The 19,506-nt window shown below is 44.4% G+C and overlaps 1 protein-coding gene across 3 annotated transcripts in view; it reads left to right on the forward strand.

The window, feature by feature from the left end:
* The first annotated feature begins 9,930 nt into the window (after positions 1-9,930).
* Positions 9,931-19,506, forward strand: part of LOC141162214 (cytochrome P450 2W1-like) — a 38,359-nt gene continuing 28,783 nt past the window's right edge. The window contains exon 1 of one of the 3 annotated variants that reach the window (XM_073648070.1): positions 9,931-10,243. In XM_073648070.1, coding sequence (XP_073504171.1) covers positions 10,040-10,243 — 204 coding nt within the window. In that variant the 5' untranslated portion in view covers positions 9,931-10,039. The remainder of the gene's footprint in view (positions 10,244-19,506) is intronic. The other 2 variants (XM_073648071.1, XM_073648072.1) reach the window with 2 other exon arrangements.

The raw sequence follows: 19,506 nt of genomic DNA on the forward strand, positions 1-19,506 counted from the left end.
AGGTATCATTTTATTCAGCTTCCTATGACCTACATGCCCATATAGATGCCTTAGGAGGATTGATCCTACTGACAGATTCAGAGCAGAAGGGGTAGTTGTGCCATTCAGCCCAAAGTAAAAAGTAATGAAGGCATACATATGCAGTGTCAATACTTTGTAGGACCACCTTTCATTTCAATTACTGCTGCAAGTCTTTTGGGGTATGTCTCTACCAGCTTTGCACATCTGACATTTTTGCCTATTCTTTGCAAACTAGCTGTACCTCAGTGAGATTGGATGGAGGTGTCTGTGAACATCAATTTTCAAGTCTTGCCGCAGATTCTCAATGGGATTTTCGTCTGGACTGTGACTGGTTCTGGTTCATTCACACACATGAATATGCTTTGCTCTAACCCATCGCATTGTAACTCTGGCAGTATGTTTAGGGTCGTTGTCCTGCTGGAAGATAAACCTACACCACAGACTAAAGTCTTTTGCAGCCCCTAACAGGTTTTCCTCCTGGATTGCTCTGCATTTAGCTCCTTACAACTTCCCATCTATTCTTACCATTTTCCCTGTCCCTGCTGAAGAAAAGCATCCCCACAGCATGATGCTGCCACCACCATGCTTGACGTTGGACATGGTGTTTTCAGGGTGTTGTGCAGTGTTAATTTTCCACCACACATAGCATTTTACATTTAGCCCAAAAAGTTCCAGTTTGGTCTCATCTGATCAGAGCACCTTCTTCCACATGCTAGCTGTGTCCTCTACATGGCGTTTTGCTAACTGCAAATAGGACTTCTTATGGCTTGCTTTCAAAAATAGTTTTCTTCTTGCCTCTCTTCCATAGAGACCAGATTAGTTGAGTATATGACTAATAATTGTCCTGAAAATTTCCCTGTAGACAGATTCTCCCACCTGAGTTGTGGATCTCTGAGTCTGGGCTATTTTTCATAATCCAACCCAGCTTTATTCTTCTCCACAACTTTATCCCTGACCTGTCTGATGTGTTCCTTGGTTTTCATGATGCAGTTTGATCCCTAGTGTTCTCAAACAAACTTCCGAGGCCTTCACAGAACAGCTGTAGTTAAACTGAGAATAAATTAGACACAGGTGGACTGAATTTACTAATTATGTGACTTCTGGAGGTAATAGGTCACTCGGGACCGCAGGGGGACTGAATACAAATGCATGTCACAATTTTCATATTTATATTTTTTAAATATTTTAAAAACCATGTATCATTTTCTTTACACTTCACAAATACTTGGTATTTAGTGTTGGTAGAGCACATAAAACCCCAATAATATACATTTAAGTCTGTAGGAGTAATGTGAAAAAATGTGGAAAAGTTCACAGGGTATGAATACTTTTTAGTATACATCTAAAGTAATTTTGCATAGAAAGCAATAGCTCTGCTTACTGTAGCCACATTGTCATGTTTATGTATCTAACCTTGACATAGCAAAGGTTATCTTTAGTAATGTTCTGTACATGACCTTTTTAATGTACATAATGGCCAAGCACAGTAATGTACTTTTCACAAAAACCTTTAAAAACATAGGTAATTCCTCTGATAAGCATTTTACATTTGCTATATTTAGTGTTTTTGCTTGGAAAGAGGTAGCTTATATCCCCATGAGTCTAGTTGCAAACTAATTACCTCGTTTTAATGTCAAGTGAATAAAATATCCGTTTCCCCATAACTAGTGAAGATACAATACAAAGTCACCTAAAGTTACATAGGTAGGTTCGGTAGGTTACTTAGGGAGTAGCAGACATATGGCTTTTAATCTGGCAGTATTTCTAATACCTGTTATCCAATATGTTGTAGGCAGTGTCAGACTGGGTTGGCAAAGGCCCACCAGTATCATTGATTCTTGGGGCCCACTATTCAGCTACATGCAAAAATATCCTCACCCTATTACGCAAATTTACTTTCCCTTGTATGTAATATTAACTTGACTAGCTTGTTTAATGAATTATTAAATTTTACCTTTTTCTGCAAATTGTGAATCAAGTGACTGCCCATTAGCACTCCATCACAGGGGCCTACCGGAGAATTCTCCTGTTCTCCTGTGGGCCAGTCCGAGTCTGGTTGTGGGTAAGGTAGGAAGGTGTCCAGAGGAGTTAACTGGTGGTCATAGAAGTAGGTATTTTGCATGATAGCTATTATGGAGGACATAATGGTAGTTATGTGGAAGTAACCCGGGTACTTACTGTCTTTTATACACATTATGTTGATTGAAAGATGTAAGGGACAAATAAAAGGAAGTGTGATTTCAAGATCAGACTACAAAGAGTTTGTTGCCTGTCGCCACTGAATCACAGATAGGACTGCATATTAACTGGAGACACCAAAAAGCTAGGAAATTTTTAATCTAGATTCATTGCAAAGGTTAAAGACGCTGTCCGGTCTAAAATGAAAAGTCTGCAGTCACACTGTGTGACTGCAGACTTTGGAACCCTACCAGACCACGCACCGTGTGCTGCAACGATTCACCACTCTCTGCCCTGGGAATGGTTGTCAGGTATACGATATGCATACTCCCAGCCAGAACCCGTCTAGCGGGCATGGTGTCTCTCAATAGTCGATTGAGCTAGGTCGTGCCCACTAGACGGGATCTGTCAAGGAGTGCATTGAGTAAGGCGATGCCCACTAGATGGGTTCTGTCCAGGAGTGTATTGAGTGAGGCCATGCCCACTAGACGGGTTCTGTCCAGGAGTGTATTGAGCGAGACCATGCCCAGTAGATGGGTTCTGTCCAGGAGTGTATTGAGCGAGGCCGTGCCCACTAGATGGGTTCTATCCAGGAGTGTATTGAGCGAGGCCGTACCCACTAGACGGGTTCTATCCAGGAGTGTATTGAGCGAGGCCATGCCCCCTAGACGGGTTCTGTCCAGGAGTGTATTGAGTGAGGCCATGCCCACTAGACGGGTTCTGTCCAGGAGTGTATTGAGCGAGGCCGTGCACACTAGATGGGTTCTGTCCAGGAGTGTATTGAGAGAGGCTGTGCCCACTAGACGGGTTCTGTCCAGGAGTGCATTGAGCGAGGCCGTGCACACTAGATGGGTTCTGTCCAGGAGTGTATTGAATGAGGCCGTGCCCACTAGACGGGTTCTGGCCGGGAGTATGCATATCGCATACCTGACCACCTTTCCCAGGGCAGAGAATAGCGAATCCTCGCAACGCACTCTGCGTGCACTGGGAGAATTCAGGAATCTACAGTCACACAGAGAGACCGCAGACTTTAGTCTAAAAGTCGTGCGCCGCTACCAATGGCTGTGGCGGGCATTTTGACTATGGAGGGATATATAAGGAGACAGGAGACTTCATACATACCACACCGCCCCCCGAGGAAGCCCACCACGCGAAACGCGCATCGGGGCGCGATCACAGCGGACATATATGGGTAAGCCTGACCTAACAGTGAGCGCATAGATATATCTATAGACCATTTGTTAGATTGACACTGGTAATTATACATATGGCAGTGGTACTGCCTTATGAGTTCATGCACGTTTGTGCCTTTAACTGTGAATACTGTCATTTTCTGCGTTGATCTATATAGAGGACTTCTCATGCAGTGCTTATTGAGCCCCTATGTCCCTCTGTGATCTTCTTTTTCATGTGTTTCTCACCTCATACCTATTGACCTTCTTTTTATACTTTTGTAGTGTTTCTTGTTTTTAATATACCCAAATAAAATATATACCTTTTAATTCACCTGTTTGCACTATTGTATTCTTTGGGGTGCACCATTCTTTCTTATAGGTTTATATACATTATAATATGGTGAAAAATCCCCTCTTTTCCCATGAATGGGATAATATGTGAGTTAATCACCCGCTGCGTAGGTATTATGCATATATTCATTATACTGTGTATTTTCACAGCTATCCAACCTGAACGCATGGACTATAAGGCACGTGAGAAAACGTGGCTTACTAAACTAGATGAGGTATTTGGTAGGCTCAGGCTCGGGACCTGTCAGATCGATTCTTTGAACGTGGATATAGTAGGAGAGCCGTTAAACGGGGATACCATCGTGCCAAAAAAACACCTAGAGATTTGCTATTGGTGAATAAAAGCAAAAACTGTAAGAAAGATCCTCCTTTGAGATTTATCTCAACTTTTAACAACCAATGGCTGAGAATGAGACAAATACTACAAAAACATTGGCCAATACTCACCTCAGAACCTACTTTAAGGAAAATTCTTTCTGACCACCCATTAATTACTGCAAGGAAGAGTAAAAACTTGAGAGACATCCTAGTAAGGAGCCACTATGTGGCAAATCCTCCGAATCCGTTCGGTGCTGGTCTACAGAGATGGGGCTGCTTTCCATGTGGATCCTGCATGGCATGCAGAAACATCACTAGAGCCACCAACTTTGCATCTTCTGATTGGGGTAGGGACTATCGGATTACTCACTACATTTCATGTGGTACGAGTTATATTATCTACCGGGCCACCTGCACCTGCAACCTCCACTATGTGGGACTCACGTCTCATGAGTTCCGCATACGAGTGAGGGAGCATATTAGAGACATTAAAGCTGCGAGTACAGCTGAGGATGTTTCTACATTAAAAACCATCCCAAAACATTTTAGGTTACATCACAAGTGCAATACCGATGAAATCAAATTTATTGGAATAGACAGAGTATTGTGTGGTATCAGGGGAGGTGACAGAAGGAAAATTTTAGCCCAACGAGAATGTCGTTGGATTCACATTCTGGACACCATGTCCCCATTAGGGCTTAATGAAAAACTATCATTTTCATCTTTTCTATAGAAACCAATCCGTGTTCCTCTACACCTCTCTCTCCAACTTGTTTTTTTAATTTGTATGTTGTTCTTTTAATTAATTAATTTTTTTATATATATGTTTCTCTTTCACACTTTATAGTTGGATACGTGTTATATTTGATGTCTCTATCTATATGCCCTACCTATTGATGGACGTGACCTCAACTCTATAAACCCCTATGGGATCTTGTGAGAAATGGAGCGTATATGGAGAAAAATACAGCCATACATTTGGAAACGCAGAGGAAATACAGGATTGTTTCCCTTGGGACCACATATGCTGATATATATTTTTGAGTGATGTCCCACATAATGAGAGTTACCCCTCTCCCATATGAACTGTGACTGTTTTGCTGGTTGCTCTTTTACGCTCCTCTCCGGGTTCCCTGGTTTTAAATATTTCCCACATGACATGAATTTAATATTGGCTTTCAAAGAGAGAGTAGTGAGTCCTGCCCTTCACTTTTGCCCATAAGAAAGATGGCCAATTGGATGTGCGCATGCGCAGTGAGTCCCTATAGTACCATCATCACCAAAGGCATCCGTATGATGCGACGCGGGAAGTGACGTCACAGGAAACACTTTCCTGACCCGCGCCGTCATCAGGATAGCCGGAAGTGATTCATGGACACCGGGACCTCGCTAGCGTGCGCCGCTACCAATGGCTGTGGCGAGCATTTTGACTATGGAGGGATATATAAGGAGACAGGAGACTTCATACATACCACACCGCCCCCCGAGGAAGCCCACCACGCGAAACGTGCGTCAAGGCGCGATCACAGCGGACATATATGGGTAAGCCTGACCTAACAGTGAGCGCATAGATATATCTATAGACCATTTGTTAGATTGACACTGGTAATTATACATATGGCAGTGGTACTGCCTTATGAGTTCATGCACGTTTGTGCCTTTAACTGTGAATACTGTCATTTTCTGCGTTGATCTATATAGAGGACTTCTCATGCAGTGCTTATTGAGCCCCTATGTCCCTCTGTGATCTTATTTTTCATGTGTTTCTCACCTCATACATATTGACCTTCTTTTTATACTTTTGTAGTGTTTCCTGTTTTTAATATACCCAAATAAAATATATACCTTTTAATTCACCTGTTTGCACTATTGTATTCTTTGGGGTGCACCATTCTTTCTTATAGGTTTATATAAAAGTCTAATGTGTATGGGAGCCACAGACAATTGATTGTCGGGGGAGATTAGGATCCAGCATGTCTGATTTTGTACTGACAATCCTTTTGTTCTCTTTGAGATAAGATGCCACCAGACGGGTCTTTAAGTGGCTCTCTCTGCCAAAAAAACTCAGCTCCTACTTATTCTCTCCCCTCCTATGTGCCATCAATAATATATCTGCTTGCTCTCCGCTCCCCAAAGACGCATTATCTGCCAACATTACGGTTATGCATAAAGTAGGTAAAGACCCTGCCCAGTGCTCCAGTTATCGCCCAATATGTTTACTTAATGTAGACTTGAAACTCTTTACCAAGATTCTAGCAACCAGACTAGCACCATTACTCGGAGACATTATTCTCCCTGACCAGGCGGGCTTTATGCCCGGTAGAGAAGTGAGGGACAACACCACCAAGGCCTTGAATCTTATTTATAGGGCCAAATTGGATGGCACCCCTTTGATGCTCTTATCCACAGATGCCGAAAAGGCCTTTGACCGGGTCAACTGGGTGTTCATAGAGGAGGTGTTGAAATTTATCGGGTTGCAGAGCTCCATGCTAAAGTGGATTGGTTCTCTTTACAGCACTCCCTCTGCCTGTGTGCGGGTGAATGGTGTTTTCTCCGAGAGATTTCCCATTTCAAATAGCACCTCGCTGGGCTGCCCCCTCAACCCCCTAATCTTTATCCTCACTCTTGAGCCCTTCCTTCGGTGGATCCGGTCCAACCCAGATATTATGGATCTAAAGATTCAAAATATCTCTTACAAAATTGCAGCCTATGCGGATGATCTGTTATTCTTCATGACTAACCCGATTGTATCTCTCCCTAGCTTGATGTTTGAATTTAAAAAATATGCATTTTTATCTAATTTTAAAATCAACTTAACTAAGTCGGAGGCTTTGAATATAAATCGCCCTTTGAAATTAGTTTTTCTCATTACAGAATTCATTGAAATTTTGTTGGTCAGTCCCAGAAGTATTGAGGCATTCTCCTCTCCGCTGATTAATTTCATCTTCAAACTTAATTTCTTACCATTGCTCCAGAACATTAAAGTTGATTGTTCAAAATGTTCTAAAATTTACTTTACTTGGTTTGGCAGATGTGAAATTCTTAAAATGAATATCCTCCCTCGCAAATTATATCTCTTTCTAACTCTTCCCATTAAAATCCCTAGCTCCTTTTTTAAATCTATTGTGTCCTTGCAAATAGGTTTCAAGTAGGTTTCATATGGGCTAACAAACCAGCTAGACTCCAGCGATCCCATCTATATAGACCAAAAAGTCAGGGAGACTTGGGCCTTCTGGATGTAAAAACATACTATTTATCTGCTCATATGTCTACAGTTATAGATTGGTGTAGGCATGCCTTGGCGAAGCCATGGGTACAAATAGAACAAAGCTTCTCAGAGGCCACTTTAGCTGTTCTGCCCTAGGTACCCTTCATTTTCCAATCTTCACTGAAGTCTCATCCCACAATTAGTGCTACACTCTACTGCTGCTCCAGACCAGAGATACGCAAACTTCTTCTTCCCATTCCATCTCCTTTATCGCCTATTATCTTCTCTCCGGACTTCTCCCCTGGTTTGTCAGATCCTGTCTTTAGACTTTGGATCTCTCAGGGAAGCTTTAGGCTTTCCAAATTGGCGTAGATAATGATTGGCCTTCTTTAGAGGCACTTCAAGCTATTACTGATCCCGTATCACTGGGCACATGGCGCTCTCTCCAGCTCCATCACTTTGTTCGCTCCCTTCCAAATTACGCTCAATATACACGAACCCCTTCCGCATTTGAAAATCTTTGCATGGGTAAGGGGGTGATTTGTCATGCACTTTCCTCCGTATACTCAATGCTAACTAACCCAGTGGATCAGCCTCCTCCCAGATTTTTAACACAATGGGAAGAGGACTTGGGTTTCACTCTCTCCATGGAACAAAGGAAAAAAGTGCTGTCCTTAGCACATAAATCTTCCATAAGTTCTCGGCTTCAGGAAGTGAATTTCAAACTCCTTTCAAGGTGGTACAGGGTCCCGGTTAAGTTAAATAAAATGTTCCCCTCTATTGACCCTAAGTGTTGGAGATGTGGATCAGGCGAGGGAGATTTCCTTCATATCTTCTGGTCGTGTCCGGTTTTACAACCCTTCTGCACTAAAGTGAAAAGCATTATCAGGTTGATTACAGGCATTTCATCTGAAATGGGTCCTGAACTGTTCCTTCTACAGCTTTGTGAGACTTCTGTTTCCTCCTTCAAACGGTCCCTATTAAGATTTTGGTGTTGGCTGCCAGAACTTGTATTCCGTTGTTATGGAAGAAAGTTAATCTACCTAGCCCATTCCTCTGGATTTCTAAGGTCAATGATTTAATGTACATGGAGGATTTGACAGCTTCTCTCTACAGTAGATATGAGGTCTTTTATAAAACGTGGTTCTATTGGATGGAATTTAATCAGATGAATATGGAAGCCTTGTGCAGCTCGACTCTCAGACTTGATTGCCATCGGGGGATTTTTGTTCGAACGGCTGTCTGGCCTGGGGTGTAGTTTTTTTTTTATTTTTTTTTATTTTTTTCTCCCCCTTCCCAACATCCCCCCTCAACTTTTCTCTTTTAGTCCCTTCCTTTTTGCCTGAAGTTCTTCTCCTTTCTCTCTGCTCTTCTTCTTCTTCCGGTCTTAATATGAAAAATTTGGACGAAACTAAAGTCACAATGTGGATTCTTGATTACATTGCAGATGTTTATTATATTATATTTATATTAATTGACTGTTCTGTGATACTTTTGTATTCTACTGTATTACTCTGCCAAAAATATGTTTAGCGTATGGATTTATCTATATACTGTACTTGCTGTGTTTTGTGTTTCGTTCCTAAATAAAAAAAAAAATGTAAAAAGTGTCTCTCTCGGCCAAGCAAGCGGCTCTTTGTATGGGAGAGATGGCCAAGATGCCGCCGGTCGAACATTCTTCCGACAGTCATCTGATGTTTGGGTGGAGGAGGCATCAAGATGGTCATACACTTTAGACAGCTATTCCTTAGGACAGCTCCCACCTCAGCTCTGTTTCCTTAACAGAGTGAAGGAAATAAGCTGCTGCAGACACCACTTCCAATAGTAATAAAGAATTAGGTAACCTTAAATCCAAACTGGCTAATTCTTCTTTCTCGTTACATCAGTTGTTGAGGAAATGTCAAGACACCCTTGTGTACAAGGTCCTGTAGTCCTGTCAAAATTGACACCTTCATTGAATTTGTATGTACACTATACACCTAGATAAAGCTCTAGGCAACTTTTCTCCCTTCTCCTGGCCTCTGGGGAAGGGACTGTACACCACATATTTGTAGAGTCTAACAACCAATAAAATCCTTCTGCCAGTTAACTCCCATTTATTGCAGCTGCCATAAAGCACTTTATAGCAATGTGTATACAATGTTCTTAAAGCGGTTTTCCAAGCCTCAGATATTAGATTATTGGTGGTCCGATGCAACCTCAACGAGCAGCTGATTTCAGCTCTGGTGACAGTGAATGGAGTCAGAACAACTTAGAAAACCAATCTAAAAGATTAAGCTAAAATGATTAATTACCTGTATTGTTAGGCCAGGTAATATTGATGACGTTCTTATACTTAGGATAGGAGCTGATCAGTAGTTCTCGACAATGACATCAATAGTATATGCCCACAGAACCCCTTTAATTATGAACCAGTATTTAAAAAAATATGTATTGATACATTTAACACTTGGCATGAATGGGAACATGGAGTGTAACCGCCTAAACTAGAACTAAAAATCTGTGTATTATTGCTTTATAAAAGTGAAGCGTAATATAAGCTATGGAAAGAGAGTGACTGCTGCCAAGTTTAAGGCTGCAAAGTCTAAATAGAGTTACTCATTAACTTCCTCATTGCCCTCCTGTAAAATCTTATGCAATATGAATTCATATATCATTATTGTATTGTGTCATATTTGTTCAGAAATGAATCTCCTCCTCCTCCTCCTTCTTCTTAATCCCTATATAAACCCATCAAATGTATCAAAGCCTAGACCAGCACCGATCATAAGGAGACTCAATAGCTAAAATGGCCAACTTCTTCTACTTCATAACAGATTCTGTCTCCATAAGTCTGACGCTGAGTACGTTACTAATACTGTTATTCCTGATGCACTTTATTACAAGAAGTAAGAAGACACCATATAACTTTCCTCCAGGTCCAGCACCACTACCTCTGATTGGAAATTTGCACCTGCTAGACATCAGACGACAGGACCTCTCTCTGTTGAAGGTAAAGTCAACATTTTCCAAACATTTCAAAGTTCTTTTTTTTTGCAAGGATGCAAAAATTGTTCAAAATCTCCCTGTGCCATACAGCATGACCAATACAAAATTAATTCCTCTGCCTAGAACAGTGTAAAACAAATTGCATATGTGCATATACTCTTCTGTACAGTGCAAGTGTGAGATTTCAAGCAACTTGTGGATGTAGGGGACATCATCCATATCTATCAAAGTAAGAAGGGTTGGCTTTATGGAATCCACAATCGGATAGTCCAGACAAGACCATCGGACTGTTTTAAGCTGATTAGCATGAAGTATTGCTTTTTCCAAGGTGGCACTAATAGATATAATTTTGGGAATGTATTTTTAGGCAGAATACATGGTTTACAAGGGTGATACTTGTTTGCACATTCCCCACAATTATATTTAATTTTTTTTTTATTATTATAAAACAACTTTAGGCTGTGTTCACACGTTGCTTCTTTTGTTGCTTTTATTGCAACCAAAACGCTGCAGACAAAAAGCAGGTTTTTCTGATTTTTTTTGCTGCGTTTTTCAGGATCCCAAAGTTCAGCTTTGCTTCCACCATACAAGCATGAACAATGCAAGGTGTCAGGGCACCAATGCAAGACATATGTGAAACCAGAAAACATTTTTGGAAAGAAGGGCAAATTGATCAAATTATTTAGTGTAAAAAAGATCTTTATGATTTTTATGAAAAAATAGTGAGTATTCTGAACCAAAAAGGTCATGAAAAAAATACATAATTACAAATGTAAGAACAGTACATTGGTCGGGAATAGTTTACCTAAGACACTGGCAGAGCATTTTGTAGGGCAGACACTGTTTACTCTTGAGTTGGTCAGGCATTGTTGAATTTCACACATTGGTCAGGAATTCTTCCACACATTGGTCTGCAATTGAACTGCTCATGCAATTGTTTACTTTAACACATCACTAATTTAATTAAATTGTACTAATCCTAACTGCCATTTTCAGGTGAGAACACCAAGACATTTTGGTTGAAACTTCAGAAAATCACAAAAAAAATGGATTTCACATCCTGCTGTACCTGCGTTTTTCAATAAAAACACAACAAAAACTGATGGCAATGTTTTTTGCTGCATTTTTGCTTCTTTTTTGCACTTATTCATTGCTTTCTATGGGTGAAAAAATGCTGCAAAAAACACTGAAAGAAGTGACATGCTGCAGTTTTCAAAAAAGTAGCAGTTTTCCAATTCTGTCAGGGAAAAAAAAACAATGTGTATGCATGAGATTTGTGAACTCTCATAGCTTTTGCTGGATCTGTAAAATGCGGCTTTTAATTTGCATAAAAAACCGCAGCAAAAACGCAACATAGCCTTACAAGCGAAGATAGGAAACTTATCTTAGTAGAGAAAAAAATACCTATTTTCCCAATTATCAGTCACTTTTCTGCTGCAATGATCATTCACACTCAAAATCTGCTCAAATCTGTCTTCAGTAGTGTTGAGCCACCCCCGTAGTGTTCGAGTTCGGTTCGGTTCGTCGAACACCCGTGTGTTCGCCGAACTGTTCGTCGAACTGTTCGTCGAACACCTTCGAACACCGTTAAAACCAATGGCAGGCAAACAAAAACACATAGAAACACATAGAAAACACCTTCAAAGGTGTCCAAAAGCTGACAAACTGCTCAGAAGACACAACTAACACATGGAAAAGTGACAAGTACATATAGTCATGCGAAAAGAAAAGAGGTGGAGGAGTAAAAGGAGGGGTAGACACAGATATAGGCATGTCATGCCCTTCTAAAATCCAAAAAGTGAGAAGCCGACACGTTCAGTCCGCTCCTGCCCGTGCCACCTCCGTGTCGCCGGGTTTGTGCCAGAGCCGCGGTGAACCCTGACGGCCAGCCCCCCTCTCCCAATACTGGTGCCTGTCCGCTGGTGGGTCGAGCGAGCCCCCCTGTGGTGGAGGCAGCTCTAAGCTTTTTAATTTAAATTGTCTCTCTAATTTGAATAAATACACTTTAATAAATACACTTTAAATCCATTTACAAGGATCTATTGGAGGGCAAGTCTCATGCCAGCAGCCGCGTAATTCCAGCTCCAGTAGCGTCCACTAAAGCTGCTGCAGTTAAAAAGCTTTTATAAGGATCGAGCTCGGCTGTCCACCGCAAGGCATCCTACTGCCAGTCCGAGCCCCTATGCCTTGGGGTGCCTCCTGAGGCTCTTCACTGAGTATCCCGTGGTCCCGAAGCATTTCCTTTGAAAAAATGAAGTGTCCAAACTACAGGTGGTGTAGCTTGCTTAACAGCCGGGATAATCCGCTGACTAGCAGACCCTGCTACTAGGCACAAAGTATTTCCTGGGCTAGATGCAGTTAAAAATTTGTAATTAGATACTCTCGTTGGATGCTGAGAAAGCATTCCATAGAGTCTCCTGGCACGCCATATATTATTCTCTTAAAAAGCTTGGGGTAGGGGTCTAGGGGACCCTTTTATAGCCAAAATCACCGTCCTGTATCGCAATACGTCACCTAGGCTGAAGATAAATGGAACTGTAGCACCCTGAGGGCTCGGTTGCTACAGAGGTATTGCACCTCACCCAGAGGTGTGATATCTCACTCTCAAGTAAGGATGTAGTGTGGATCAGGACCCGACACCTGCATGCATTACACCACATTGCCGTGGGGCAGGGCGACCAATATGCCCCTGAGATGGGCACGACAGTCCCTGTCCCTGGCTGGAGTGGGGGGAGGGAACACTGAGGAAGGGGAACCCTGTAGTGCAGGAGCAGGGAGGAAGCAGTTCCTGGGTGCATTGAGAAGGGAGTATAAAAGGTGGGCACCATCTTAGTTCAGTGCAGAGAAGTCTGAGCAGAAGTGGCAGGGAGCAGGGGCTCTGCATGAGCTCTGCTCCGGAGGCGGGCCTAGTAACAGAGGCCCAGGCCTGGAAGAGGGAGAAGGAAGGAAGAGGAGCGGAGAAGGCTCCAGGAACGAGGAACGAAGGGATCTCAGGGGTGCGGACGGGCGAGTCGCCACCGCACGCCCGAATCCACCTGCGTGGAGGGGTCAGGCCAAAGGGGGAGACCGGTCCCCGAAACTAGTGGAGGCAGGAAACGACGCTCAGCTAGAAACAGGAGGCTGTGACATTTTATGTGGCGCAGCCCCTCGCTACACCCGCTAGGAAGGCACCACATAGGGTCAGGGAAACTGGCGCCAAGTTTACCAAGAGGAGGCCCGAGGCAGCCGGACAGAAGGGTTGGTAAGAAAGGCCAGACAAAGGACACACAAAGGGGGTCCTGTGAAGCACTCCAAAGTTATCTGGGAGTTGTCTGAGCCCCTCACCTGGTGAGCACAGTACGACGTGGGCAGCCATTACCTGCAGACGTGGTCTGGATAATAAGAACTGTGAGTAAAGGCCCTGGACTGCATCACTGACTCCGTGTCATTACTGCTGCTGCCCTGCACCATCACCCCCATCCTCCGCATACACTGCCCTGAGGCTATACTCCTCCCGTGGGGAGTTATGCTACGCTCTGCTGCACCCACAACACCAGCCTCAGCGGTCTGCCCTGGAGCGGCGGTTCACTCTGACCGCAATCCACGGGTGGCGTAGTTGGACATTTAAACATCAAAACCACATAAATAGTTCCGCCACTGGTTTGACCGCCCTGAGCCACGGAACCAGGTTGCCGCCACGGAGACTACAACCACCAGCATCCACCAAAAAGGGTCCGGCTCCGGGTGTCCCAAGGCCCAGGGGGCGCGTCAGAACATTTTCATCACCTTTCACAATCACCAATGGGACAAGGCAGGGATGTTCTCTGTCCCCTCTCTTATACATCCTAGTGACGGAGCACCTGCTCTCATCAATTCGCCATAACCCCAATATTAGGTGGATTGAGGTGGGAGGCACCGAGTACAAGTGCTCTCTATTTGCTGATGATGTCCTAGTATATATCACTCAATCACATATATCCATCCATGCTGTTATGGCTGAAATAGATCAATTTGTTACATGGTCAAATTTTAAAATCAATGCAGCGAAGTCTGAGGCCCTCGATGTCTCCCTCCCCAAATCCATATAGGATTCCATCCAGTCCAACTTTCCCTTTGCCTGGCCCTCACAGGGTATCAAATACTTAGGAATTCCTATTCATAGAGACCTCTCCCATCTATGTTATCTTAATTTTGGGCCCTTTATTGAACAACTCCATACAGACCACGGTTGGCAAGTTAGAACTGTAAGATTCACTATGTGAACCACTGGTGTTTTGTGGAAAAGCACATGTACACTGTGTTCCAAATTATTATGCAAAAAGTGTTTAGGAGTGATAAGGGAAGAATTTGTTTGTTTGTCAGTTAAACTCATTGATGGTGATGTGTGTCAGGGCTCTTTATATCACTGTAAGCAATTGCAGACACCTGTGCTAATTAGTTTGGCAGGTGTGTCCAATGAAAGGCAAGACTACTTAAGAAGGCTGTCTCACATTATTAAGCAGCCTACATGTTCTGCCAAAATGGGAAAGAAAAAGGATGTGTCGGCTGCTGAGAAGCAACAAATTGTGGAGTGTTTAGGTCAAGGCATGACTACAATCAACATTGTGCGATGATCAGGATGAAGTGTCTTGGCAATCAAGAAGTATGTAGCTGATTCACAGTACACACGTGTGCGTGCTGATAAGGGCAAATTGAGGACTCTTTCCTACAGGCAATTACGTCAGGTTGAAAGAGCAGCGGCAAAAAAGCCTTGTCATAGCAGCAGACAAGTTTTTGAAGCTGCTTGTGCCTCCAACGTCCCCCGAACAACAAGATGCAGGGTCCTTCAGAGGTTTGCAGCTGTGCATACGCCATTCTGTCGACCTCCTCTATCCACTTCACACAAGCAGAAACGGCTCCAGTGGGCCAAACATTACATGAAGACTGATTTCAAAACTGTTTTGTTCACGGATGAGTGCCGTGCAGCGCTCGATGGTCCAGATGGATGGAGTGGAGGATGGTTGGTTGATGGACACCCCACGCAAACACGGCTACAGCGCCAACAAGGAGGAGGTGGAGTAATGTTTTGGGCTGGAATCATGGGGAGAGAGATTGTCGGCCCCTTTAGGATCCCTGAAGGCGCTAAAGATGAACTCCATAATGTATGTGGATTTTCTCAAACAGCACTTCCTGCCATGGTTCAAGAAGAAGAACCGTGTATTTCACAGCAAGATCATTTTTCTGCATGATAATGCACCATCTCATGCTGCACATAAAACATCTGCATCTCTGGCTGATATGGGCATAAAAGGGGACAAACTTATGGTGTGACCCCCATGCTCCCCTGACCTCTACCCCATTCAGAACCTTTGGAGCATCATTAAAAGGAGTGTCTATGATGGCGGGAGGCAGTTCACATCTAAGCAACAGCTCTGGGAGGGTATTCTGTCCTCATGCAAAACAATTGAAGCAGAAACCATCCAAAACCTGACAAATTCAATGGACGAGAGAGTTCAGAAGCTCCTTTCGAACAAGGGGTCCTATGTGAAAATGTAACATCACCTAGAATAAAGTTTTGAGTTGAAAACTGTTTGATTTCAGTTTCTAACAACCTGCTAATGCTTATAATTTCAAAAATGACCATTTTTTTGGTCTTTATTAAAATGAAAAGGTTGATCGAAAAGTTTGGGGGATCTAAGAGTGTGGCAACCCAGTAGTCATGATTACTTCGAATTCTGACAATATGAGGGTCATGCTGCAGGTAGTGCAGCAAGAAGGCACTTATGTGTCTTGCGCATCTCGGAGCCCCAAAATTATTTTCCGGGCTAGATGCAGCTAAAAATTATTATTAATTTTAAATCTGGTGAAGCTTTAGTATAGATGGCCTAATAGGATCAGTGCTGCACACTGCTACAAAGCCCAAATTATTTTCCAGTCAAGATACAGATAAACATGATTAGTAATTTTAAATCTGGTGGAGCTTATTATAGATGGCCTAATAGAATCAGTGCTGCACACTGCTACAAAGCCCAAATTATTTTCCAGCCAAGATACAGATAAACATGATTAGTAATTTGAAAGCTTAAAACGGTTGGTAGGGTGATTTTAACCAATCATCAAGCTTTTACTCTCCCCAGGATGACACAGGGGTAGAATAGTCATTTCGGATCCATGATTTGTTCATCTTTATGAACATGAGTCTGTCTACATTATCAGTGGAGAGCCGCGTGCGCTTATCTGTCAGCACACCACCAGCAGCGCTGAACACACGTTCAGACAGAACGCTGGCTGCGGGGCATGACAAGATCTCCAAGGCGTAAGTGGCTAGCTCTGGCCATTTATCCAGATTGGAAGCCCAAAAAGAGCAAGGGTCCAGTGACACAGTCGTGGCTTCAATGTTTACTTGGAGATACTCCTGTACCATCGTCTCTAGGCGTTGACTATGTGTCAGACTTCTTGTCTCCTGTGGCCTTGCAAAGGATGGGCTAAAAAAGTGGTGAAATGATTCCGCAATTCGAGGGTCATGTTGCAGGTAGTGCAGCAAGAAGGCACTCATGTGTGTTGCGCATCCAGGAGCACCAAGTCCCTGTTGTGTTGGTGGCGAGGTAACAATCATGCTTCCTTCCTCTGTCCTCTCCCCCCAACCTCGCACAACAGAAATGTGATCAAGGTCTCCCTCATCTGATGAGTCTTCCATCAGTTCGTCCTCCACTTCTTCCTGGGCTCCTGCACCTTCCTCACTAGTTTGGCTGCTACCATGCGCCCTGGTAAAACCATCCCCCCCACCCTCACATGCCTGCCGCCTTGGTGCTGCCGACCGTCTGGACCTTGCAGATGTTAGCCCTTCCGCATACAACTCCTCCTCCTCTACTTCCTCCACCTCCTCTTGTGCCACCACCTGACTCCGAATTCTGTTTAACATGTGCTCCAGCATGTAAATCACCGGAATAGTCATGCTGATAATGGCATCGTCAGCACTAAACATTTTCGTCGCCATTTCAAAACTGTGCAGAAGGGTGCATAGGTCCCTGATCTGAGACCACTCCTCCAGCGTGATTTGCCCCACCTCTGGATCTCGTTGGCCCAGGCTATACGTCAGAACGTATTGCACCAGGGCTTGTCGGTGCTGCCACAGTCGCTGCAACATGTGCAGAGTTGAATTCCACCGGGTAGGCACATCGCATTTTAGCCGGTGAAGTGGCAGGCCCAACGACTTCTGTAGAGATGTAAGTCGCTGAGCTGCGGGATGCGAACGGCGGAAGTGAGCACACAGCGACCGTGCCCTCTGCAGAAGGCCATCTAGTCTGGGATAGTGGGCTAAAAATTGCTGGACAACCAGGTTCAACACGTGAGCCATACAAGGCACGTGTGTGACATTGCCCCGGCGAAGGGCCGCACCCAGGTTTGCAGCATTGTCGCACACGGCCTTCCCTGGTTTCAGGTCCAGTGGAGACAACCATTCATGAAATTGGTTCTCCAGAGCTGACCACAACTCCTCAGCTGTGTGACTCACATTTCCCAGACATTTCAATGTAAAAACCGCCTGATGACGTTGAGCCCTACTGCCAGCATAGTAAGGAGGTGTGCAGGATCCCTTCTGCGCAGTTAGAAAGCTTGTGGCATGACCAGACAGGCTTTGGGTGCAGGTGGAAGACCAAGAGGAGGTTGAGGAGGCAGAAGCAGTGGAGGAACTTTGACATAAAGAGGATTGACGCACAACTCGTGGGGACGGCAAGACTTGGACAGCAGCCCCTTGTCCTGCTGTCACCATAGTTATCCAGTGCCCAGTCAGCGACATGTAACGCCCCTGTCCATGCCTACTCGTCCAAGTGTCTGTGGTGAAATGCACCCTGTCACACACAGAGTTTCTCAAAGAAGCGGTGATGTTGTGTGCGACATGCTGGTGGAGCGCAGGCACACCTTTCTTTGAGAAGTAGTGCCGACTGGGCATCTGGTACTGGGGCACTGCGACGGACATAAGATCTCGAAAATCCTCTGTGTCCACCAGGCGGAAAGGCAGCATTTCTGTAGCCAAGAATTTGCAGATGGTGAAATTCAACCTCTTAGCTTTCTCATGGCTAGGAGGAAATGGTCTTTTACTTGTCCACATCTGAGGGACCGAGGGCTGGCTATTGTGCTTAGACGGGGTTGATAAGGGTGTCCCCGGCAAACTGCCGGTCTGTGAGGAAGATGCAGGCGGACATGTTAGGTTGCCTTGATCCAAAGGTGGTGCTATCGATGTCGGACAGCGCTCAACACCAGCTGGTGTTACCACCTCCAAAGAAAATGATGACCTGCCAATCACGCTGGCTGTTGCGGGTAAAGAGGTGGCAGGTCTGCGCCCCAAAACAGGTGTGACTGCTGTCCCCCCAGTCACAGAGGATGAAGAGGCCGCGGATGCACAAGATATGGCAGACGGTGGTTGGCCCGGCCGGCTAAGCCGCATTGTAGCACACTGAGCTTCCCACTGCAACTTATGCTTCATGTCCATGTGCCGGTTCATGCATGAAGTACTCAAACTATGTATTTTTTGGCCTCTACTTAGCTTTTGCTGACAAATGTTACAGATAACACGAGTTGGGTCATCTTTATCGATCTGAAAAAATGCCCAGGCTATGCAAGGCTTAGCACCCATGCGACCTGAAGAGCCACCACGACTTGTGGTGAGAGGCAGAGTTGTGTTTGAGGATGCAGTTGTTGACGTGCTTCCAGTACTACGTCTCTGTCCAGGAAGGCGCAACCTGACCTCGTCGTCACTAGCATCTTCCTCCACCTCCTCTGCTGACCTCATCTCTTGGCTGACTGTGGGTTGACAGTAAGTGGGATCTCCAACCTCATCATCATCACCCTGTGCGTTATCACACCCGTCGTCCTCAGAGCCAACCTGTTCCTGCCCTGACAAAAAACTAAAGTTGTCGCTCCAATCAGGTATTTGAGTCTTATCATCGTCTTCCTCATTGTCTCCACCAACAGGAGTTACAGTTTGGGAATGAGGGTCTACATTATGGTCAGAACCTTCTGCGTCTGGTCCTGGATCCGACTCATAAAGATTCTGGGCATCAGTGCAGATCATTTCCTCGTCTGGATTCACAGAAGCGCTGGAGTCGACCTCTGATTCCCAGGCTATAGTATGAGTAAACAGCTCTGCAGACTCAACCATCTGTTCTACCTCATACTCAGACGGGCAGCTGGAGATTTGGGAGCTGTGAGGAAGCAAGTGCGATTGGGGTGACACCTTTGAGGACTGGAGTATTTGTGATGTTGAAGTTGATGTGGAGGAGAGCCCACTTAAAGGAGCACTTGATATCC

The sequence above is a fragment of the Phyllobates terribilis genome, unplaced genomic scaffold, assembly GCF_046119375.1.
Source record: "Phyllobates terribilis strain yellow unplaced genomic scaffold, ASM4611937v1 Scaffold_9__5_contigs__length_417890890, whole genome shotgun sequence".
NCBI classification, from domain to species: Eukaryota; Metazoa; Chordata; class Amphibia; order Anura; family Dendrobatidae; genus Phyllobates; species Phyllobates terribilis.